Source organism: Phyllobates terribilis, unplaced genomic scaffold, assembly GCF_046119375.1.
Source record: "Phyllobates terribilis strain yellow unplaced genomic scaffold, ASM4611937v1 Scaffold_2__4_contigs__length_985480577, whole genome shotgun sequence".
NCBI classification, from domain to species: Eukaryota; Metazoa; Chordata; class Amphibia; order Anura; family Dendrobatidae; genus Phyllobates; species Phyllobates terribilis.
In genome coordinates this window covers 443,702,946-443,729,039 of record NW_027362762.1, presented here as the reverse complement: position 1 = coordinate 443,729,039, position 26,094 = coordinate 443,702,946, and the positions used below count along the sequence as shown (strand labels likewise).

The 26,094-nt window shown below is 42.7% G+C and overlaps 1 protein-coding gene across 1 annotated transcript in view; it reads right to left on the bottom strand.

Moving 5' to 3' along the window:
- The window catches only part of LOC141214756 (multidrug and toxin extrusion protein 1-like), a 90,098-nt gene that overhangs the window by 8,454 nt on the left and 55,550 nt on the right, over positions 1 to 26,094 (bottom strand). The window contains exons 12-16 of the mRNA XM_073665466.1: positions 12,820 to 12,895; positions 11,582 to 11,651; positions 10,833 to 10,965; positions 8,926 to 9,020; positions 6,684 to 6,750 (exon numbers count right to left, since the gene is read on the bottom strand). Of these exons, the coding sequence (XP_073521567.1) occupies positions 6,684 to 6,750; positions 8,926 to 9,020; positions 10,833 to 10,965; positions 11,582 to 11,651; positions 12,820 to 12,895 (441 nt within the window). The remainder of the gene's footprint in view (positions 1 to 6,683; positions 6,751 to 8,925; positions 9,021 to 10,832; positions 10,966 to 11,581; positions 11,652 to 12,819; positions 12,896 to 26,094) is intronic.

The following is a 26,094-nucleotide window of genomic DNA, read 5'->3' as shown; positions in this document are numbered from 1 at the left end:
ACTGAGGTCACCGGAGTGCATTCAGTCAGCGCAGCTCCGGAGACCTCCTTTACGGCACTGCTGTACCGTGGGAATTTCTCACGGTACAGCGGGGCCGTAAAGCAGCTAACCGGAGCAGCGTTGCCTGAACTCCGGCGAACCCGCTTATGCAATGACGGGGCTGCTTTACGGCCTCGTCATTCTAGCGGCGGCAGCGGTTCAGAGCGGTCACATTCTATGTGGCTACTCTAAACTGGATATCATCGTGGGACACTCGTGGACTACTACGGAGGGGTAAGGATAAGGTGGTTTATTATTTTAGATTTTATTACAGGAGATCGATGGCTTCGGGGAATTAGGTGTCTAGGTGAGTATAGGTGTAGTTTTTTATTTTTTACTTTATTTTAGGTGGCGATCGGCGGGGACAGGTAATGTATAAACTAATTTATTGTAGGTAACCACTGGCCACCAATGACATGTATTTAAAATTTATTGGGGACCATGGGGCAGTTTAAATAGCAGGATCAGGCTGATGGGAACTGCTCCCATCAAGCTGATCCTGCTGGCACGAGTGGACGGGTTACAGACATAGGCCGATGGGAGTAGTAGTGTCACATCGGCCTATGTCTGCCTGCACGCAGACACCGGCAGACATCGCACAGACACCGCACACACCCGCAGACATCGCACAGACACCGCGCACACCCGCACACACACCCACACACACTAATCATGACGGGTCTGGGAGGCGAGGCTGACCTGTGCGGCCGTGGGAAAGTTCATGTGAGTTCATGCAATGCAGTCAAGCATGAACTCACATGAACCCTCCGAGGGCACCACGGCGACTTCAAATGAACAGCTGATCGGCATCACCTGATACCTCAGCTGTTCATTTGAAATAACCGGCGGGAAAGCGCAGCACAGAACGGGAAAGCCGGCGGTGAAGTCTTTTCACTGCCGGCTTCCCCGCCCGGGTCCTTCGCTCCCCGCTCCTTGGTGCTGCGCTCCCCGCCCGGTCCTAACTTACGATCGGGATGGGAGGTGGCGAGGGGAGCAGAGGATCGGGGTGGGAGGCTGCGGGGAAGCAGTATGGGGCTGTGTGATTGTTTAAAAGCCGGCGGCTTTTTACCGCCCGCCGGCTTTTAAACATTCAGGAGAATTCTCCCACGCTGGGATGGCATTCTGATGACAGGCTGGATCGCAGCTGAGCGCTGCCATCCAGCTTGTCATCCTTCAGAGACACTGCAGAGCGCAGACAATATGGGAACTTCCGATTCCGGTATTCGATATTCTAAAAGTATCGGAATTAAGTATCGGAATTCCGATACCGCGAATATCGGCCGATACCCGATATTTCAGTATCGGAATGCTCAACACTAATTATGAAGAATTCCAAACAGTCAATTTTGAAACAAAACCTCAGGCCTCTGCTATAAATCTGAGGATGAAGAGGAATTTCACGTGTCAGCATGGCAACAACCTTAAGCATACCTCCAAATCAACTAAAGAATAGCTCCACCAAAAGATGATCAAACTTTTGGAATGGCCCTGCTGGGGTCCAGACTTGTATCCAATTGAAAATCTGGGAGTTGACATGAAGAGGGCAAAACACAATCTGACAGATGTGGAGCGCTACTTCAAGGAAGAGTGGGTAAAGACTGCTAATTCTAGATGATGTACCATGCTGATAGACTCCTACCCAAAAGACTGAATACTGTCAAATTCAATGGGTGCTTCAACAAAGTATTAGTTTAAGGGTGTGCATATTTAAGCAACCATATTATATTAGTTCATTATTTTTCCATCCAGTAAGATTTCAGTTTATTTGTACATTTGTACAGATTATGGTTGATATTAAAGCTGGAAAAAGTTCTGAAATGATTCTTCTTGGTATGATTTTCCATGAGCTGAACTCAAAGATGTAAGACTTTTTCTATGTACACCAAAGGCCTTTTTTCTCTTAAATATTATTCACAAATTTGTCTAAATCTGCGTTAGTGAGAACTTCTCCTTTCCGGAGATAATCCATCCACCTCACAGATGTGGCATATCAAGATGCTGATTAGACAGCTTGATTATTGCTCAGGTGAGGCTTAGACTGGCCACAATAGAAGGCCACTCTAAAATGTGCAGTTTTATCACAGCACAATGCCACAGATGTCGCAAGTTTTAAGGAAGCGTGCAGTTGGCAAGTGACTGCAGGAATGTCCACCAGAGCTGTTGCCCAAGAATTGAATGTTCATTTTTCTACCATAAGCCGTCTTCAAAGACGTTTCAGAGAATTACATCTAACCGGCCTCAACTGCAGACCATGTGTAACCACGCCAGTCCAGGACCTCAGCATCCTGCATCTTCACCTATAAGCTTGTCTGAGACCAGCCATCCAGACAGCTGCTGCAACAATTGGTTTGCATAATTAAAGAATTTCTGCACAAACTGTCAGAAACAGTCTCAGGGAAGCCCATTTGCATGCTCGTTGTCCTCATCGGGGTCTCCACTTGCCTGTATTTCGTCATCATAACCGACTTGAGTGGGCAAATGCTTACATTTGATGGCGTCTGGCACATTGCAGAGGAGTTCTCTTCATGAATGAATCCCGGTTTTCACTGTACAGGGCAGATGGCAGACTGCATGTATGGCGTTGTGTGGGTGAGCGGTTTGCTGATGTCAACATTGTGAACCGAGTTCCCGATGGTGGCGGTAGAGTTATGGGCAGGCATATGTCATGGACCATGAACACAAGTGCATTTTATTGATGACATTTTGAATGCACAGAGATATTGTGACGAGATCCCGTGGCCCATTGTTGTGCTATTCATCCATGACCATCACCTCATGTTGCAGCATGATAATGCACGGTCCCATGTTGCAAGGATCTGTATGCAATTCCTTGATACTGAAAACATCCCAGTTCTTGCATAGCCAGCATACTCACCGGACAGGTCACCCATTAAGCATGTTTGGGATGCTCTCGATCGGAGCATGCAACAGCGTGTTCAAGTTCCTGCCAGTATCCAGCACCTTCGCACAGCTATTGAAGAGGAGTGGAAAAACATTCCCAGGCCACAATCAACAACCTGATTAACCGCTTCGCGACGGCCCACTGTAGATAAACGTCGGCGCTGCCTGGGCTCTGTGCAGCGCCGACGTTTAAAAACGGTGGGTGGTCCCGCAGCGCTCAGGACCCCGAGGGTCCTGCAAGCGCTGCGGGAGCGGTGCAGAGCGATAGCTCTGATAGGGGACATTATCGGGACCTGATTGGATCAGGTCCCAGTGATGTTAACCCTTTGCTGTCTTCTATATGCCGCGATCTATAGTGATCGCGGCATATAGAAGATAGACAGAGGAGAGGGGGTTGTCTTACCTCTCTGACGACCCCTGATAGCTTCCAGGACCTGGCATTGCTATGGCAGCTGGAGGTCACATGACCGCCTCCAGATCTGCCATATATGGTGTCCTGCCAGGGTCAGCCTGCAGCTGAAGCCTGGCAGGACACACTGACTGTGAAACAGTCAGCAAAGATGTCATGTAATGTAATACATGTCTATTACATTACATGAGATCAGTGATCAGAAAAATAAAAATTAATGTCCCATACAGGGACTAAGTAAAAATGTAAAAAAAAAAGTAAAAAAAATGTTTTGAAACTGTTAAAAAAAAAATCACAAAATAAATAAAAATAAATAAATAAAATATTAAACCGATAAATCCGTATATTTATGCAAAAACAAAAAAAGTACACATATTTGGTATCGCCGCGTCCGAAACAACCCGAGCTATAAAACTGTCACACTAATTAACTCCTTCTGTTCACACCGTAATAAAAATAAAAAACGGAGCAAAAAACTATGCTTTTTCCTCATATCGCCAAACAAAAAGTGGAAAAAAATGCGATCAAAAAGCAAAATGGAAATAAAAATGGTACCGCTGAAAACGTCATCTTGTTCCGCAAAAAAAAAGCCGCCATACAGCTCCATCAGCCGAAAAATAAAAAAGTTATAGCGCTCAGAATAAAGTGATGCAAAAAAAATATTTTTTCTATAAAATAGTTTTATTGTGTAAAAGCGCCAAAGCATAAAAAAATATACAGTAAGTGTAGTATCGCTGTAAACGTACTGACCCGAAGAATAATGCTGCCTTATCACTTTTACCACACGCAGAACGGCATAAAAAAAAAACCTCAAAAAACAATTCCTAAATTGTTGTTTTTTGTTAATTTTACCTCCCTAAAAAACGGAATAGAAAGCGATCAAAAAATGTCACGTACCCAAAAATGGTACCAATAAAAATGTCAACTCGTCCCGCAAAAAACAAGCCATCACATGACTCTGTCGGCCGAAATATGGAAAAATTATAGCTCTCAAAATATGGCGATGCAAAAACTAGATTTTGCAAAAAAAAAAAGCGTCTCTTAGTGTGTGACAGCTGTCAGTCAGAAAAACCCGATATAAATCTGGTATCTCTGTAATCGCACCGACCCGGAGAATAAAGTCGTCTAATCACTTATACCGCACGAGGAACGGCGTAAAAAATAAATAAAACCAATTATTCACCTGCTACTGATTTGTTTATTATGTCTCCCAATGTGCTCACCAAACATCTAGATAAGTTCCCTAAGGGGTCTAGTTTCCAAAATGGTGTCACTTGTGGGGGGTTTCCACTGTTTAGGCACATTAGGGGCTCCACAAAGGCGACATGGCGTCCGCTAATTATTCAAACAAATTTTACATTCAAAAAGTCAAATGGCGCTCCTTCCCTTCCGAACACTGCAGTGTACCCAAATAGTGGTTTTCCCCCACATATGGGGTATCGGCATACTCAGGAGAAATTGCACAGCAAATTTAATTGTGCAATTTCTCCTGTTACCCTTATGATAATGCAAAATTAGGGGATGAAAAACATTTTTTGTGGGAAAAATGTGAAAATTTTATTTTTACGACTCAATATTATAAACTTCTGTGAAGCACCTGGGGGTGCAAGGTGCTCACCACACATCTAGATAAGTTCCCTAAGGGGTCTAGTTTCCAAAATGGGGTCACTTGTGGGGGGTTTCCACTGTTTAGGCGCATTAGGGGCTCCCCAAAATCAACATGGTGTCTGTTAATTATTCAAGCAAATTTTACATTCAAAAAGTCAAATGGCGCACCTTCCCTTCCGAGCCCTGCCGTGCACCCAAACAGTGGTTTTCCCCCACATATGGAGTATCAGCGTGCTCAGGTGGAATTGCACAAAAAACTGCATGGTGCAATTTGTCCTGTTACCCTTATGAAAATGCAAAATTGGAGGCTGAAAAACATTTTTGTTGCAAAAATGTGAAAATTTTATTTTTACGGCTCAATGTTCCATACTTCTGTGAAGCACCTGGGGGTTCAAGGTGCTCACCACACATCTAGATAAGTTCCCTGAGGGGTCTAGTTTCCAAAATGGTGTCACTTGTGGGGGGTTTCCACTGTTTAGGCGCATCAGGGGCTCCCCAAATGCAACATGGCATCCGCTAATTATTCAAGCAAATTTTACATTCAAAAAGTCAAATGGCGCTCCTTCCCTTCCGAACCCTGCAGTGCGCCCAAACAGTGGTTTTCCCTCACATATGGGGTATCAGCGCGCTCAAGAGAAATTGCACAAAAAACGTTGGGGTTCATTTTTTCCTGTTACCCCTGCGAAAATAAAAAAAATTGGGTCTAAAGTAACATTTTTGTGAAAAAAGTTAAATGTTAATTTTTTTCTTCCACATTCCAAAAATTCCTGTGAAGCACCTGAAGGGTTAATAAAGTTCTTCAATGTGGTTTTGAGCACCTTGAGGGGTGCAGTTTTTAGAATGGTGTCACTTTGGGTATTTTCTGTCATAAAGACCCCTCAAAGTGACTTCAAATATGATGTGGTCCCTAAAAAAATGTTTTTGTAAATTTTGTTGGAAAAATGAGAAATCGCTGGTCAACTTTTAACCCTTATAGCTCCCTAACAAAAAAAAAAATTTTGGTTCCAAAATTGTGCTGATGTAAAGTAGACATGTGGGAAATGTTATTTATTAACTATTTTGTGTAACATATCTCTCTGATTTAGGGGCATGAAAATTCAAAGTTTGAAAATTGCAAAATTTTCAAAGTTTTCGCCAAATTTCCGATTTTTTCACAAATAAACGCAAGTGATATCGCAGAAATTTTACCACTATCATGAAGTACAATATGTCACGAAAAAACAATCTCAGAATCAGGGGAATCCGTTGAAGCGTTCCAGAGTAATTACCTCATAAAGTGACAGTGGTCAGAATTGAAAAAATTGGCCCGGTCACGAAGGCAAAAACAGGCTCTGGCGTGAAGTGGTTAACTCTATGTGAAGGTGATGTGTTGCACTGTGAGGCAAATGGTGGTCACACCAGATACTGACTGGTTTTCAGACCTCTCCAATACTGTAAAACTGCACATTTTAGAGTGGCCTTTTATAGTGGCCAGCCTAAGGCCCACCTGTGCAATAATCGTGCTTTCCAATCAGCATCTGGATATGCATCATCTGTGAGGTGGATGGATTATCTCGGCGAAGGAGAAGTTCTCACTAACACTGATTTAGACAAATTTGTGAACAATATTTGAGAGAAAAAGGTCTTTGATGTACATAGAAAAAGTCTTAGAACTTTGAATTCAGCTCATGGAAAATGGGAGCAAAAACAAAAGTGTATAGTGGTCCTGTACAGACATGGTACATACCTGGGGTATCAGTGTAACCTTCTAAAAATGGAACTGGGTCCTTTTTCAAACCGGCACGCTCCTTGGCCTGGAATACAACATATATTTCAATATTTTAAATTAAATGTGATTTTTGGTGTAGGGAATTTTGTTAATTTTAAACGAGCATGTTACTATTGTTAAGCAGCAGTAGGCAAATTGTGAAGGTTCTGATGCTCTCGCCACTGAGGCAATGGGCTTGGGACACAGTCTATAATACATATCCATACACCATAGAATGCAATGTATTCATACAGAATTGGAAAGAAAAAAAAATCATGAAATTGGAGGAAAGTGAAGATACAATAAAGGCCCTTTGCACTTCTGTGGGTGTCCAGTTTTGTAGAAGATGCAGGTAAAATACAGTTGTGTGCATGAGGACTTAGCACACCACTGTATAGTCAGTTTTCAGTCTTTGGCCTGCCAATGTAACTTTTTCTAATGAGACATGTTCTAGGCATTGCTTGATTTACTAGCAGATTATTCTTATAAAAACTTTGCCAGATTGCAGGAAAATTAAATCTGCCATCGTGATCCTGGAAATGTATTCGCTGCTTTGATAGAGGATGCAGATACCGATGAAAGTGAGAAGCCGGGCAGTGGCGGCCATGTGCTATGGGATGCCACTATTTCTAGGCTAGTCTAGCATTGATGACAATGCCTCAATCAAAAGCATCCTAAATATGCAATTTTCCCAATCTACTGTGAACACACTGAAAGTGATCCTCAGAAAAACTTGCTCACTTTGATTTTTTTCTGGGGCACATCTAATTTCCATACAGGGAAGCGCCAATTGTGAAAAAGCAAATATCTTTTACCGCTTACCGACATCTGTTGTACATGTACAGTGCAAGTCAGGAGTGGACGTATGGAGCTGGCTTAATGGTGAGCTCACCCTATACCCGGCAGATAATGGCTGTGACGCACAGCCATGACCTGCTACCCGCTGTGTGCCCATAATAAGTTTTTGGATAGTTTTTGACGCTGCATATTTTTGCTGCATCGTCCTACAGTTCCATTAAAGTGGATAAGATTTATAGAAATCTCATGCCCACTGTGCTTATTTTTTACTCCGCGTACACTCACCTGTGGTGCTTGTTTCAAATCCACAACATGTAAATTTCTCTTGTGGGTACACAGAGTTTTATGAGCAGATTTTCCCCATAGACTTGCATTAGATGTGGAAAATCCGTTGGTTGTTACATAGCCAGCATTTGCCTCTAAGCAGAGCTGAATTGTATCCACTGTTGTTGACCATTTAAATGTAGCTGTTAATCTCTGACAGTAACATTAAAGGTGCACGGTCTGGGGGCGCGCCATTCCAAGTGCCCATCAGCCCCACCGTGAAGCAATTGTGGGGTGCCGATGGGTTGACATGGCAGCCAGGGATCTGCTGAAGGGCCCCATGCCTGCCATGGTGATACTCCTGTGAAATCCGGCTGTTGGTCGGTCACCATAGGAGGCTGTGATCTTTACTATTAAATGCAATACTTTACAATTGCAGTATGTAGTATAAGCGATCAGACAATTGCAGGTTCAACTCCCTTTAGAGGACTAAAATATAAAGTAAAAAAAAATTTTTAAAAATCTAGAAAAAAAAATGGTACCCTTTCTCCACCATTAAAAAATAATAAACAAAAATAAACAAACCCAACTGCATCTGTTAAAGTCTAATATATCAAAGTGTAAAATTAAGTAACCTGATCGATTAAACACCATAAAGAGAAAAAAATAGACAGTGTCCTTTCTTATTCTGTATAGTGCAATCCCTTATTACATACAATGTCCTCCCTTATTATGTGTAGTGCCATCCATTATTACATAGTGTCGTCTCTTACTATATATAGTACCTGATGCTTCTTTGTGTTGTTTTTATTGATTTTTTGAGGAGTCAAATACTTTAAGCAGGGCAATGCATAAGAGAAAAAAATGTATCTGCTTTTTTATTGTCTCACAAAAATGTGTGTGAAAAACTGTGTTCATTACATGACTCGTCATGGGCATGTCACCTGATGCGTGATCTTCCCATTAGGTGAGAGAGACCCACACAGTGTGAACTGCGCAGGACCCCAAGTACCCTTAATCCACACCTGGATGCATCCTTCAAGCTATTATTAACAAGCTTAGACGAAACTTCAGTTAATCGCACATTCCTGCCTTCATATTGCCGCCACAAACCACCCTCAACTTTACATGCATAAACTTTACTCAGGAAAAATGTTACCTTTTCTGTCATAAGATTCCAGTCTATTCTCCAGAAATAAATAAAAAAGTAAATATTAATGCACACAAAGGCGATTGTCATTCCAATCCAAAAACCTGCCAATATAAAAAAATAGATATGCGTGTTTATTGTATGTTACAGCATATAGGCATTAATTGAATGGAGAACTTAACAAGTAAAGTATTACACTTTAAATAAAACACGATAATGAATTACCTTATCCTCCATAAACATAGGTTTGACTGGTAGATATAATTGTAAATCAAAGAAATGTGATGGGGATTTGATGTTTTTACTCTTTATTTTGAATTTTTCAAGAGCTTTTGTGGCTTGCTTTACATTCAATAATAATAATAATAATCTTTATTTTTATATAGCGCTAACATATTCCGCAGCGCTTTACAGACATCATCATCGCTGTCCCCATCGGGGCTCACAATCTAAATTCCCTATCAGTATGTGTTTGGAGTGTGGGAGGAAACCGAAGCACCCGGAGGAAACCCACGCAAACACGGGGAGAACATACAAACTCCTTGCATTTGGCTATTCCTATTGAGGGACAGGAATTCATCAGTTCATCTTATTCGGGTAGTTCCTATGGATTTGTGTATGCATGAATTGCATTTTTAGGTATTTTTATAATGTCTCACCTGTGATTGCATTATAACTTCTTGCATAATGTTATAATAATAAAAATCGGGCCATATTCAAGAGTGTATTTTGTGTATGGCCCCTATTCTTTCACTTTCCATGTTGATAGTTATAATTGAACATATTATGCAGATCATATTATGGATTACCCCATGATCTGGCTGCAAAAAGGTACCTTAAAGGGAACTAGTCATCTGATTCATGTGGCCTGAAAGAAGGGCAGCATGTGTCAGATGTTGACTGCGTTATTACAGCTGTGTATGTTTTACTTTGAAACATTAGTTGGTTGGATGTAGTTCCTAGCATCTTCTCCCAGCCATGATCCACTGGAATGAGAGGTCTACGTATGTCCATTAAAAGAGACCTGCCAGTCAAACGGACCACAGCTAGTAGAAGCTGCCAAGGAACGCACCTGTCTAGTCAACCAAGACACATAGTCCCCGTTCTGCTTTGCAAAGTGTGTTTTTGCTGTGTTTAAGAGTAAAACATACATGACTGCAATAACGCAGCCAATGTCCGATACATGCTGCCTGTGGCTTGGGCAGCATGAATCACATGACGAGATCCCTCGAAGGTTATATTTACACACAGCAGATTTGTTGCAGAAATGTCAGACTGAAAATCAGTTGTATTCGTCTGAATTGGGGTTATTTGGTGGCAAGCACACATATTTATGGATGTGTCATTTAGTTTAGTAGGACTGTTGCAGCAAATTTTACAACACTACTTTGACTTGTGATCCTAACAGTGTAGATCTGTGCTACAGCCAATGGTCATATAAACTGACGAGCAATAGCTCTTTTTATTTCTCTTAGATTACCTGGAACCAAGTAGACACCATCTGCTCTTTCAAGAAATTTTATGATGTATCTGCAGTTAGTGAGTTATAACTATTCCCCAAGCACATGTGAGGCAATTTTTTATGGAAATATTCTCTGTGTATTTGATGAGAAATCTGAAATTAACCCTTAGATTTCTGTGGCGGATTGACAGCACACTCAATAGTTTGAATTGACGCGGGTTAATTTCAGTAATCAGTTTTTGGCTACTTGCCGCAGTTTCCGCATGGAAACATCTTTAATATGTGACCACTAGTGGTTTTCAAATCCATTTGAATGGCAACGTATTACATACTGAAGACAATAGGAATATGCTCTGAAACCCATGTGAGAAAACTTTGACCATACCCTAATAATGTTTAAGATCACATGTTTGTGGAAGAATTAGATCACGTTTTTGTTTTCTTTTGGATTTACCTTTTATCCCGAATTTTGCTGGAAACATTAGCGGTACTCCAATAGGAAATGCTACTAGACAATAGCCAAAGATAAATGCTATTGCTCCAATTCCTGGCTTCCCAATGCCTTTGAGAACCCCCAAAAAGCCATTCTGTGAAAAATAGTAGACAAGATTATATCATTATGACAATGTTCACAATTATAACACACAGGATCAAGGAATGAATAAGAAATAGACAAACATGTCCCAAAAAAGGCTTTATAGTGAAAAAGTAATCATTTGACTTGAGTGAATATATGGGAATCACACCCAGGGTTATCAAAACAACAGGACGTTACAATTCTGTGCCCACTGACCACCAGAATATTTGTACTCACTGACCAAATTATATTTTTCTGAAAGGGGTTGTCTAGGTATATAATATTGATAAACTAGCCTCAAAATGGGTCATCAATATCAGATAGATGAGATACGTCATCTGACACCCCCACTGAACAGCTGGTATTAGCACTGTCTGTGGTTGGACCTAAACATTGAATGGAGCTGAACAGCAGAGCTCCCTCCGTACAATGCGTAGCTGCCACAGACTGATACTGTACATCAGCTACTATTCTAATATTGATGACCTACTGTATCTTAAGGATAAGTCATCAATATTATACGCCCAGGCGCCTCAAGGTTATGCAAGTACACAGGTAATATGAAAGTCATTCTAAAACAATAGTTTGCTAATAATGAATCAGGTAGCAAATATTTGCATACTTACGACTGACGGATTAAAAATGTAAAATAAAGCACATATCGGCATAGTCCGGTACACACAAGTCAAGATATCCCTATAACAAATAAGTAAAATAATCAGAACAATTTTTATCATGATTGAAAAGTTACATGTGGCCTGCCAGTCTAGTTTCCTTAAAAGCAAGGGTCCGAACCTGTGATTCACAAGCCACATGTGGTTTTCGACCCCTGAAGTGTGGTTCGTGGATATCTGCTAGCTCGGCGCATTACGGCCGGGAAGAACATATGAGGTGACGTCATGCCTATGGGCAGGTATCATGCATGTGTCCTATTCCTTAGGACAGGTGAACAATATCTACCGATGGCACAAGCATCCTGGCAGGTATCACCTCCTGATACAGAAATAAGAGGACTCGGAGTTATTCTTTAAATGTGAAACCAACTTTTTGGAATTACAACGCCATTTGGACAGCCTTCAGTCACTTCCATATCTGGTGGGGAGTGGTGCTTTTGATATAATAGCTACAGATACCAGCCTGGATTCATGCGCCATCAGCAAGTATCGAGCACCCTGTACTATTGTACCTATAAGGCTATGTGCCCACGTTGCATTTATGAAGCAGAAAATTTCTGCTGCATAAATGCAAGTCCTCTCCCGGAAAAACGCATGCGGAATTCCGCACGCGTTTATCGCGCGTTTTTCGCGCGTTTATCACGCGTTTTCCACATGCGGAATTGCCTTGCGTTTTTTATGCATTGGACAAAGGCAATTCTGCTTGCGGAAACGCAAAATTAATTGACATGCTGCGGATTTTTGAACGTGGCATAAACGCTGCGGAAAAATCCACAGCATGTGCATAGAACTTGCGGAATCCCATTGGGGACCATGGGGTGCGGGTTACCAAGCGTTTTACAAGCGTTTCCGCTGCGGAAATTCCGCATCAAAAACGCTTGAAAAACGCTACGTGGGCACACAGCCTAAAAGTGACTTGACTGGTTCTGCTGATCTCCTAATACAGAAATGAAAAGGAACTGGAATACCCCTTTAATGACCAGTGACCGATATATTGCCACTTGGTTGCATCTCTATTTGCGGAAAGCGCTCAAATTGTCCTCTCACAAGGTGCATATTAAACTGTAATATTAAATATTGTTTTATTTCTACCTAACCTATAATATTAGTATGATACAGTTTTCCTCACTTTCCTTACACAATGTGTCTTCAACTAAATGAACAAGATGATTGCAAAAAGTGTCACTTACTTTTCATTAGTAAATATTTTTCCAAGCTGACCCCTCAGAGCAATCATTAGTATGGAACTTAATACTGCAACAATACCTGAAAGATATATACTATAAATTATTACAACATCACACCCAGCTTCAGATTATATGCTGTTACATTATTTACAGATTCCTATATTTTACAGTAAATTGTATATGAGCGGAGTTGTCTTAACTTCTTAAATGGGTAAAATGGCAAAGTACTTGTAAAAAATGAACAACTTTGCATGCTATTAAAAATCCTCTCATTTCGCAAGAACAGAAAGATTTTTAATTTTATTGTTTAATGCTGGTTGCCAAGGTTACCGGTCATCACTGCGGTCAATCAGAAGTAACCAGTCTCCTAGGCAAGGAGCACAATGCTTACTATACAGTTTGCAAGCACCGTTCTGAAGCAAGCCAGATGACTAGATGCAACCAGCTTCAGTACCTTGTGCTCCTCTGATGTTGCAGAGGTTGCTTACACCATCGTATGACTCAAAGTTTGTGCTAGTGGTCGAACTCTCAGCACAGTCAAGGTGAGCATGGTGAGCTTCTGAAGAATGAACATGAGAAAAACCCTTTAATTCTCATATTAGAGAAATAGCGCTAATACTAAGATTTGCACTCCTACATCAACATAACATTGGATCTGCTACAAGTATGCAAATGATGAAAAAATGGAAACAACATTTTCATTACAACTCGATTCATTCAACATTCAGTAGGAGCGCTATGCGCAGAAATACAGAACATGGTAGCATGTTTAGGCTATACAGGCTGCTCACAGTAGCACCAGCAACATGCAAACTGTCATGTTGAAAAACCTGCTCCTGTAACACTTTGGAGAGATCGCCATACAGCTAGTTCCATAAACAAATAAATCTAACGTTGAGCTGTTAATATACCTGAAATGAAGAATAGAGAAGTCCGGCTACTGAACATTATGCCACCCTACATCGTAATCCTGGGAGTAGGACTGGTGTGGCGTTCAGTAATGAAGGCCTCTTCATGGCATTGCCTACGTGGCCTAGTCAAATTCTAAGTATTTCCCATAGTGATGGATTCTATATTGCATGTAAAATTAGATATCACATACCAAGCCTAAAGGTATCAAACAGTATCTACACAATCCATCAGAAGGTGTATGCACAACATTGAACTAGGAGCCAGACGTCCAGCTACAGTTGATCCATTGACCTCACACCACTGATCTGAAAGTTATCATGGTGCAAAGCAGAACAGCAATGCATGCTAGAATGGATATTTATCCTCTTCATTGAGAAGTCCATTTTTGTCTTGGATGCAATGATATCCAGAGATTGGTTTACACATCAGGTGGGCAACGTCAAGAAGAGGACTGGATACATGAAAGTGTCCTAGGTGCCATTTTTGAACACAACAATGTCATGTTACTCATGCTACTGTGACCAACCTGTGTGGTCTAAACTTGCTACCATGGTCTGCAGTGTCTCCAGACTTGTCTCCCATCGAGCATATTTGGGAAGTCATTGGTCAACAATTGAATATTGATTTGCTAGTATCAAATCCTGATGTTTTACATTTCTAAGTGCATTCAGCATGGCAGAACATTACTCAGACAAGCATCAATGACCTCATTGATAGCATAATGTAAGTGCATATAGTTCTGCTATTGACACCGAATAAATCAAAATGTTTGTAAAATTGTTATTTCAATTTTCTCATTATTTGCATATTAATATGTCTATCAATCTTTTGATTTAATGAATTCCACAACCTTTGTTTTTGGTGTTGCAATTTCAATATTGAGGAGTGTATATTCTGAAGGAATAGGTATAGTGATCTAGTTAACAGCTGTTTTATGTCTACAAAAAAAAAAAGAGGGCTTGCACACCTTTAGTATTAAATTAATGTACAGGTGCACAAATACGCCATGTTGCCAATATACAAACATATACATACACTATGCGTCGGCACACTGCGATTAATGAATACATGAACTCCACTGTTGCTATAAATGTTATAAATGTAAGTTAGTTTTTTTGATGAAAGAGTACAAAAGCCATCCAACCAGGGGGACAACGATCGCCGTCGTGTATGCTACGCCAGATGACCTGGCCTTCACAGTCACCAGACCTGAACCCAATCGAGATGGTTTGGGGTGAGCTGGACCGCAGAGTGAAGGCAAAAGGGCCAACAAGTGCTAAGCATCTCTGGGAACTCCTTCAAGATAGTTGGAAGACCATTTTCGGTGACTACCTCTTGAAGCTCATCAAGAGAATGCCAAGAGTGTGCAAAGCAGTCATCAAAGCAAAAGGTGGCTACTTTGAACTTTGAAGAACCTAGAATACAAGACATATTTTCAGTTGTTCCACACTTTTTTGTTAAGTATATAATTCCATATGTGTTAATTCATAGTTTCGATGCCTTCAGTGTGAATGTACAACTTTCATAGTCATGAAAATACAGAAAAATCTTTAAATGAGAAGGTGTGTCCAAACTTTTGGTCTGTAATATATATATATATACATACATACATACATATATATATATATATATATATATATATACACACACAGTACAGACCAAAAGTTTGGACACACCTTCTCATTTAAAGACTTTTCTGTATTTTCATGACTATGAAAATTGTACATTCACACTGAAGGCATCAAAACTATGAAATAACACATGTGAAATTATATACTTAACAAAAAAGTGTGGAACAACTGAAAATATGTCTTATATTGTAGGTTCTTCAAAGTAGCCACCTTTTGCTTTGATGACTGCTTTGCACACTCTTGGCATTCTCTTGATGAGCTTCAAGAGGTAGTCACCGGAAATGGTTTTCACTTCACAGGTGTGCCCTGTCAGGTTTAATAAGTGGGATTTCTTGCCTTATAAATGGGGTTGGGACCATCAATTGTGTTATGCAGAAGTCAGGTGGATACACAGCTGATAGTCCTACTGAATAGACTGTTAGAATTTGTATTATGGCAAGAAAAAAGCAGCTAAGTAAAGAAAAACGAGTGGCCATCATTACTTTAAGAAATGAAGGTCAGTCAGTGCGAAAAATTGGGAAAACTTTGAAAGTGTCCCCAAGTGCAGTTGCAAAAACCATCAAGCGCTACAAAAAACTGGCTCACATGAGGACCGCCCCAGGAAAGGAAGACCAAGAGTCACCTCTGCTTCTGAGGATAAGTTTATCCGAGTCACCAGACTCAGAAATCGCAGGTTATCAGCAGCTCAGATTAGAGACCAGGTCAATGCCACACAGAGTTCTAGCAGCAGACACATCTCTTCAACAACTATTAAGAGGAGACTTTGTGCAGCTGGCCTTCATGGTAAAATAGCTGTTAGGAAACCACTGCTAAGGACAGGCAACAAGCAGAAGAGACTTGTTTGGGCTAAAGAACACAAGCAATGGACATTAGACCAGTGGAAATCTTTGCTTTGGTCTGATGAGTCCAAATTTGAAATCTTTGGTTCCAACCACCGTGTCTTTGTGCGAAGCAGTAAAGGTGTACGGATGGACTCTACATGCCTGGTTCCCACCGTGAAGCATGGAGGAGGAGGTGTGATGGTGTAGGGGTGCTTTGCTGGTGACACTGTTGGGGATTTATTAAAAACTGAAGGCATACTGAACCAGCATGGCTACCACAGCATCTTGCAGCAGCATGCTATTCCATCCAGTTTGCGTTTAGTTGGACCATCATTTATTTTTCAACAGGACAATGACCCCAAACACACCTCCAGGCTGTGTAAGGGCTATTTGACCAAGAGGGAAAGTGATGGGGTGCTACGCCAGATGACCTGGCCTCCACAGTCACCAGACCTGAACCCAATCAAGATGGTTTGGGGTGAGCTGGACTGCAGAGTGAAGGCAAAAGGGCCAACAAGTGCTAAGCATCTCTGGGAACTCCTTCAAGATTGTTGGAAGACCATTTCTGGTGACTACCTCTTGAAGCTCATCAAGAGAATGCCAAGAGTGTGCAAAGCAGTCATCAAAGCAAAAGGTAGCTACTTTGAAAAACCTAGAATATATGACATATTTTCAGTTGTTTCAAACTTTTTTGTTAAGTATATAAGTCCACATGTGTTATTTCATAGTTTTGATGCCTTCAGTGTGAATGTACAATTTTCATAGTCATGAAAATACAGAAAAATCTTTAAATGAGAAGGTGTGTCCAAACTTTTGGTCTGTACTATATATATATATATATATATATATATATATATCAGGAAGGGGCCCATAATGGGGGGCATATATACCAGGAAGGAGCCCAGGATGAGGGACAAATATACCAAGAAAAAAAACAGGTCTTATATACCAGGATGGGGGACATATATACTAGGATTGGGACAGAAACAGTGGCTTGCGAAAGTATTCAACCCCCTTGGCATTTTTTGTGTTTTGCTATCTCACAACCTGGAATTTCAGTTTTTTTTGAGGGGTTGCATCAGTTCATGTAAAGAACATGACTACAGCTGTGAATATTTGGTTTTATTTTTTTTTGTGAAGCAAACATCAAATAGGACAAAATAACTGAAAACTTCAGTGTGCTTAACTATTCACACCCATAAAGTCAATACTTTGTAGAGCCTCCTTTTGCGCCAATTAAAGCTGCAAGTCGCTTTGGATAAGTCTCCATGAGCTTTCCACATCTTGCCACTGGGATTTTTGCCCATTTCTCAAGTTAGATGGTTTCCTCTGTAGAACAGCAATCTTCAAGTCTGACCACAGATTCTCAATTGGACTAAGTACTGGGCTTTGACTAGGCCACTCCAAAACATTTACACGTTTCTCCTTAAACCACTTGAGTGTTGCTTTAGCAGTATGCTTTGAGTCATTGTCTTGTTGGACAGTCTCAGATCACTGACAGACTGAAATAGGTTTTGCTCAAGAATATCCCTGTATTTCGCACCATCCATCTTACCCTAGACTTGGAACATTTTTCATGTCCCTGCTGCCGAAAAACATCCCCACAGCAGGATGCTCCCGCAACCATATTTCACTGTAAGGATGGCGTTCTTGGGGTGATTAACTGTGTTGGTTTTGCGCCAGACATAACATTTACCTTAATGGTCAAAAAGTTTAATTTTGGTCTCATCTGACCACAGCACCTTCCTTTATACATTTGGGGAGTCTGCCACATCTTTTGTCAAACTCAAAATGAGCCTTACAATTTTTGCGTGTGAGTAAAGGCTTTTTTCTGCCCATTCTTCTATAAAGGCCACTTCTGTGGAATGAATGACTTATTGTGGTCATATGGACAGATACTCCAGTCTCTGATTGGGAACTCTGCAGCTCCTTTTGGGTTATCTCTGGTCTCTGTGCTGCCTCTCTGATTAATGCCCCCCTTGCCTGGGTTGAGAATTTTGGAGAACGGCCCTCTATTGGCAGGTTTGTTATGGTACCATGTTCTTTCCATTTGATGATAATTGATTTGATGGTGCTACGGGAATCATCAGAGATTGAGATACATTTTTATTACAGAAAGAGTTAGTATTTCAGCTCACCTGTTTTACTGCACGGTCCAAAACCCAGCATAAGTAAGTCCAAAAAAATTGACCAGCAGAAGGGCTTGCAATAAAATCCATAGATTTATTGTTGAATTCTTTGTACAAGAGTAAAAAAACACCAAGCAGTGTGCACATTAAATCACATAGGAAAGAAACACAGGTTACGCGTTTCTGGCCCTCAGGCCAGAAACAAACAAACAAAAAGTATAGATAATGTTTTTTTTCCTCTCCTCTCCGTTGTTATATGCCCCATTGCGTTTACTGATTTGTTCACCTGTAGTATTTGAGCTCCACCCTATGTGGGGAGGTATCTGTTTGTGGTTTAGGTATTTCCCTATAAAAGTTCATGCAATATGTTTTGTATTCAGGTAGAGACTAAGGGCCTGAGAGCCAGAAACACATAACCTGTGTTTCTTTCCTATGTGATTTTATGTGCACACTGCTTGGTGGTTTTTACTCTTGTACAAAGAATTCAACAATAAATCTATGGATTTTATTGCGAGCCCTTCTGCTAGTCAATTTTTTTGGACATACATTTTTACTACCCACTCCTGACTTGTACTTCTCAACAACTTTGTCCCTGACTTGTTTGAAGATCTCCTTAGTCTTCATGGTGTTGTTTGTTAGTGATGCCTCTTGCTCAATGGTGTTGCAGCCTCTGTGGCCTTTCAGAAAAGGTGTGTACATATACTGACAGACCATGTGATACTTAGATTGCACACTGGTGGACTTCCTTTCACTTATGAAGGTAACTGCTTGCACCAGAAATTTTTAGAGGCTTCATCGCAAAAGGAGTGAATACATATACACATGCAAATTTTTAGTTATTTTATTCCATAAATTTAATTTATGCCTATTTTTCTCACTTCACCAACTTAGGCTATGTGCCCACGATGCAGAAATGCATATTTTTTCCGCTTCTCCCTGGCAGGAAAAACGCATGCGGTTTTTACATGCGTTTTTCCCGCCAGGTAGAAGCGTTTGTCAAGCGTTTTTGCATGCATTTTTGCATGCGGGTTATCAAGCGCTTTTCCAAGCGATTTTAGCATCACTTGGAAAAGTGCTTGACACTTGTTCACACTATATAAATCCATGCAACCGGCAGTGTTGCAGGTCACATGACTCAATGACATCATGGCAGGTCCTTCACAACACCGCGACCCATACAGCAGACCAGACGGAGGGGAGAAAACACCGGGAGGACATCAGAAGGTAAGTATAATCTTTATTTTTTATTTAAAATTCTTTTTTTTACAGTTTCTATGGTACCCAGGTCTGGAGGAGAGTCTTCTCTCCTCCAGACCTGGGTACCATCCGCACATTGAACCGTGTGATATCTGCTTGTGCAGATGCAGTGATGCGGATGTCACGCGGTCCAATGCAAGTCAATGGCGGCGATTATGCTGCGTGTCCGCAAAATTAATGGACATTCTGCGGATTTTTGAGCGAAGCATAAATGCTGCTGAAAAATCCGCAGCATGGGCATTGACATTGCGGCTTGTCATTGGGGACCATGGGGTGCGGATTACCAAGCGTTTCCCAAGCGTTTACTCTGCGTAAATTCCACAGCATAAACGCTTGGAAAATGCTTCGTGGGCACGCAGCCTTAGACTATTTAGTGCTGATGCATCACACACAAATCGGATTCCAAAAATATTTAAACACAGGTTGTAATGTAACAAAATAGTAAAAAGCCAAGGGGGTGAATACTTTCTCAGTCCACTGTATACCAGAAAGGGGCCCAGGATAAGGGATATAAGTACAGGAATACAACATAATGGGGGTGGGGCAACACATATGTCTTTATAGGATTTAGAACACTACAAGGGCCAATGCATCTGACCAACATGCAGAGGGGGCAGGTCCAAATTTAACATTGGGCTCATTGGATTCTAGTTACACCACTGTATCCAACCACATCAAAAAGTACCTAAATGGATGGTCTTATCATTAGGGGGGTGGCCCCCTGCAGGGCTCACCAACCTTATCTACATCCCAGAAAATGTTTTAATTGTGAGCTACAACTGGTTTTCTTTAACTTCCCCTTGCAGATGAGGCCTGGTTTGTCACGTGGAAGGGTAGGACATTAGTGATAGGAAGCATCCATAATTAGGTACACCTTGATGTGGTTTTAATGGCTTTTATGCTCTTTGATCAAAAAATGCTAACTAAGCACCTTATGTTTTTACCATTTACAGCAATAGTAGAGTTTATGTATTCATTAATTGCAGTGTGCTAACACATAGTGTATATACATAGCTGTTTTATGTCTATCACCTATTGTTGACCTTGCTAATATTTAGTGTTGAGCCACCCCCGTAGTGTTCGAGTTCGGTTCGGTTCGTCGAACACCCGTGTGTTCGCCGAACTGTTCGTCGAACTGTTCGTCGAACACCTTCGAACACCGTTAAAACCAATGGCAGGCAAACAAAAACACATAGAAACACATAGAAAACACCTTCAAAGGTGTCCAAAAGCTGACAAACTGCTCAGAAGACACAACTAACACATGGAAAAGTGACAAGTACATATAGTCATGCGAAAATAAAAGAGGTGGAGGAGTAAAAGGAGGGGGAGACACAGATATAGGCATGTCATGCCCTTCTAAAATCCAAAAAGTGAGAAGCCGACACGGCCAGTCCGCTCCTGCCCGTGCCACCTCCGTGTCGCCGGGTTTGTGCCAGAGCCGCGGTGAACCCTGACGGCCAGCCCCCCTCTCCCAATACTGGTGCCTGTCCGCTGGTGGGTCGAGCGAGCCCCCCTGTGGTGGAGGCAGCTCTAAGCTTTTTAATTTAAATTGTCTCTCTAATTTGAATGAATACACTTTAAATCCATTTACAAGGATCTATTGGAGGGCAAGTCTCATGCCAGCAGCCGCGTAATTCCAGCTCCAGTAGCGTCCACTAAAGCTGCTGCAGTTAAAAAGCTTTTATAAGGATCGAGCTCGGCTGTCCACCGCAAGGCATCCTACTGCCAGTCCCAGCCCCTATGCCTTGGGGTGCCTCCTGATGCTCTTCACTGAGTATCCCATGGTCCCGAAGCATTTCCTTTGAAAAAATTAAGTGTCTAAACTACAGGTGGTGTAGCTTGCTTAACAGCCGGGATAATCCGCTGACTAGCAGACACTGCTACTAGGCACAAAGTATTTCCTGGGCTAGATGCAGTTAAAAATTTGTAATTAGATACTCTCGTTGGATGCTGAGAAAGCATTCCATAGAGTCTCCTGGCACGCCATATATGATTCTCTTAAAAAGCTTGGGGTAGGGGTCTAGGGGACCCTTTTATAGCCAAAATCACGGCCCTGTATCGCAATACGTCACCTAGGCTGAAGATAAATGGAACTGTAGCACCCTGAGGGCTCGGTTGCTACAGACGTATTGCACCTCACCCAGAGGTGTGATATCTCACTCTCAGGTAAGGATGGAGTGTGGATCAGGACCCGACACCTGCATGCATTACACCACATTGCCGTGGGGCAGGGCGACCAATATGCCCCTGAGATGGGCACGACAGTCCCTGTCCCTGGCTGGAGTGGGGGGAGGGAACACTGAGGAAGGGGAACCCTGTAGTGCAGGAGCAGGGAGGAAGCAGTTCCTGGGTGCATTGAGAAGGGAGTATAAAAGGTGGGCACCATCTTAGTTCAGTGCAGAGAAGTCTGAGCAGAAGTGGCAGGGAGCAGGGGCTCTGCATGAGCTCTGCTCCGGAGGCGGGCCTAGTAACAGAGGCCCAGGCCTGGAAGAGGGAGAAGGAAGGAAGAGGAGCGGAGAAGGCTCCAGGAACGAGGAATGAAGGGATCCCAGGGGTGCGGACGGGCGAGTCGCCACCGCACGCCCGAATCCACCTGCGTGGAGGGGTCAGGCCAAAGGGGGAGACCGGTCCCCGAACTAGTGGAGGCAGGAAACGACCCTCAGCTAGAAACCGGAGGCTCTGACATTTTATGTGGCGCAGCCCCTCGCTACACCCGCTAGGAAGGCACCACATAGGGTCAGGGAAACTGGCGCCAAGTTTACCAAGAGGAGGCCCGAGGCAGCCGGACAGAAGTGTTGGTAAGAAAGGCCAGACAAAGGACACACAAAGGGGGTCCTGTGAAGTGCTCCAAAGTTATCTGGGAGTTGTCTGAGCCCCTCACCTGGTGAGCACAGTACGACGTGGGCAGCCGTTACCTGCAGACGTGGTCTGGATAATAAGAACTGTGAGTAAAGGCCCTGGACTGCATCACTGACTCCGTGTCGTTACTGCTGCTGCCCTGCACCATCACCCCCATCCTCCGCATACACTGCCCTGAGGCTATACTCCTCCCGTGGGGAGTTATGCTACGCTCTGCTGCACCCACAACACCAGCCTCAGCGGTCTGCCCTGTAGCGGCGGTTCACTCTGACCGCAATCCACGGGTGGCGTAGTCGGACATTTAAACATCAAAACCACATAAATAGTTCCGCCACTGGTTTGACCGCCCTGAGCCACGGAACCGGGTCGCCGCCACGAAGACTACAACCACCAGCATCCACCAAAAAGGGTCCGGCTCCGGGTGTCCCAAGGCCCAGGGGGTGCGTCAGAACATTTTCATCACCTTTCACAATCACCAATGGGACAAGGCAGGGATGTCCTCTGTCCCCTCTCTTATACATCCTAGTGACGGAGCACCTGCTCTCATCAATTCGCCATAACCCCAATATTAGGTGGATTGAGGTGGGAGGCACCGAGTACAAGTGCTCTCTATTTGCTGATGATGTCCTAGTATATATCACTCAATCACATATATCCATCCATGCTGTTATGGCTGAAATAGATCACTTTGTTACATGGTAAAATTTTAAAATCAATGCAGCGAAGTCTGAGGCCCTCGATGTCTCCCTCCCCAAATCCATATAGGATTCCATCCAGTCCAACTTTCCCTTTGCCTGGCCCTCACAGGGTATCAAATACTTAGGAATTCCTATTCATAGAGACCTCTCCCATCTATGTTATCTTAATTTTGGGCCCTTTATTGAACAATTCCATACAGACCACGGTTGGCAAGTTAGAACTGTAAGATTCACTACGTGAACCGCTGGTGTTTTGTGGAAAAGCACATGTACACCGCGTTCCAAATTATTATGCAAAAAGTGTTTAGGAGTGATAAGGGAAGAATTTGTTTGTTTGTCAGTTAAACTCATTGATGGTGATGTGTGTCAGGGCTCTTTATATCACTGTAAGCAATTGCAGACACCTGTGCTAATTAGTTTGGCAGGTGTGTCCAATGAAAGGCAAGACTACTTAAGAAGGCTCTCTCACATTATTAAGCAGCCTACATTTTCTGCCAAAATGGGAAAGAAAAAGGATGTGTCGGCTGCTGAGAAGCAACAAATTGTGGAGTGTTTAGGTCAAGGCATGACTACAATCAACATTGTGCGATGATCAGGATGAAGTGTCTTGGCAATCAAGAAGTATGTAGCTGATTCACAGTACACACGTGTGCGTGCTGATAAGGGCAAATTGAGGACTCTTTCCTACAGGCAATTATGTCAGGTTGAAAGAGCAGCGGCAAAAAAGCCTTGTCATAGCAGCAGACAAGTTTTTGAAGCTGCTTGTGCCTCCAACGTCCCCCGAACAACAAGATGCAGGGTCCTTCAGAGGTTTGCAGCTGTGCATACGCCATCCTGTCGACCTCCTCTATCCACTTCACACAAGCAGAAACGGCTCCAGTGGGCCAAACATTACATGAAGACTGATTTCAAAACTGTTTTGTTCACGGATGAGTGCCGTGCAGCGCTCGATGGTCTAGATGGATGGAGTGGAGGATGGCTGGTTGATGGACACCCCACGCAAACACGGCTACAGCGCCAACAAGGAGGAGGTGGAGTAATGTTTTGGGCTGGAATCATGGGGAGAGAGATTGTCGGCCCCTTTAGGATCCCTGAAGGCGCTAAAGATGAACTCCATAATGTATGTGGATTTTCTCAAACAGCACTTCCTGCCATGGTTCAAGAAGAAGAACCGTGTATTTCACAGCAAGATCATTTTTCTGCATGATAATGCACCATCTCATGCTGCACATAAAACATCTGCATCTCTGGCTGATATGGGCATAAAAGGGGACAAACTTATGGTGTGACCCCCATGCTCCCCTGACCTCTACCCCATTCAGAACCTTTGGAGCATCATTAAAAGGAGTGTCTATGATGGCGGGAGGCAGTTCACATCTAAGCAACAGCTCTGGGAGGGTATTCTGTCCTCATGCAAAACAATTGAAGCAGAAACCATCCAAAACCTGACAAATTCAATGGACGAGAGAGTTCAGAATCTCCTTTCGAACAAGGGGTCCTATGTGAAAATGTAACATCACCTAGAATAAAGTTTTGAGTTGAAAACTGTTTGATTTCAGTTTCTAACAACCTGCTAATGCTTATAATTTCAAAAATGACCATTTTTTTGGTCTTTATTAAAATGAAAAGGTTGATCGAAAAGTTTGGGGGATCTAAGAGTGTGGCAACCCAGTAGTCATGATTACTTCGAATTCTGACAATATGAGGGTCATGCTGCAGGTAGTGCAGCAAGAAGGCACTTATGTGTCTTGCGCATCTCGGAGCCCCAAAATTATTTTCCGGGCTAGATGCAGCTAAAAATTATTTTTAATTTTAAATCTGGTGGAGCTTATTATAGATGGCCTAATAGGATCAGTGCTGCACACTGCTACAAAGCCCAAATTATTTTCCAGTCAAGATACAGATAAACATGATTAGTAATTTGAAAGCTTAAAACGTTTGGTAGGGTGATTTTAACCAATCATCAAGCTTTTACTCTCCCCAGGATGACACAGGGGTAGAAAAGTCGTTTCGGATCCATGATTTGTTCATCTTTATGAACGTGAGTCTGTCTACATTATCAGTGGAGAGCCGCGTGCGCTTATCTGTCAGCACACCACCAGCAGCGCTGAACACACGTTCAGACAGAACGCTGGCTGCGGGGCATGACAAGATCTCCAAGGCGTAAGTGGCTAGCTCCGGCCATTTATCCAGATTGGAAGCCCAAAAAGAGCAAGGGTCCAGTGACACAGTCATGGCTTCAATGTTTACTTGGAGATACTCCTGTACCATCGTCTCTAGGCGTTGACTATGTGTCAGACTTCTTGTCTCCTGTGGCCTTGCAAAGGATGGGCTAAAAAAGTGGTGAAATGATTCCGCAAAATTGATGTTACCAGCAGATACTGTGGTTCTGTTACGGTTTGAGTGCTGAACACTTGACGGTCCCACGGTTGGCAAGTTGGAACTGTGAGATTCACTACGTGCACCACTGGTATTTTGTGGAAAAGCACATGTAAGATTCTGCAACAGTCTCTGCTGATACTCCTGCATGCGTGCATCCCTTTCTATGGCAGGAATAATTTCTGCAAATTTACTTTTGTACCGGGGATCTAACAGTGTGGCAACCCAGTAGTCAGGATTATTTCTAATTCTCACAATTCGAGGGTCATGTTGCAGGTAGTGCAGCAAGAAGGCACTCATGTGTGTTGCGCATCCAGGAGCACCAAGTCCCTGTTGTGTTGGTGGCGAGGTAACAATCATGCTTCCTTCCTCTGTCCTCTCCCCCCAACCTCGCACAACAGAAATGTGATCAAGGTCTCCCTCATCTGATGAGTCTTCCATCAGTTCGTCCTCCACTTCTTCCTGGGCTCCTGCACCTTCCTCACTAGTTTGGCTGCTACCATGCGCCCTGGTAAAACCATCTCCCCCACCCTCACATGCCTGCCGCCTTGGTGCTGCCGACCTTCTGGACCTTGCAGATGTTAGCCCT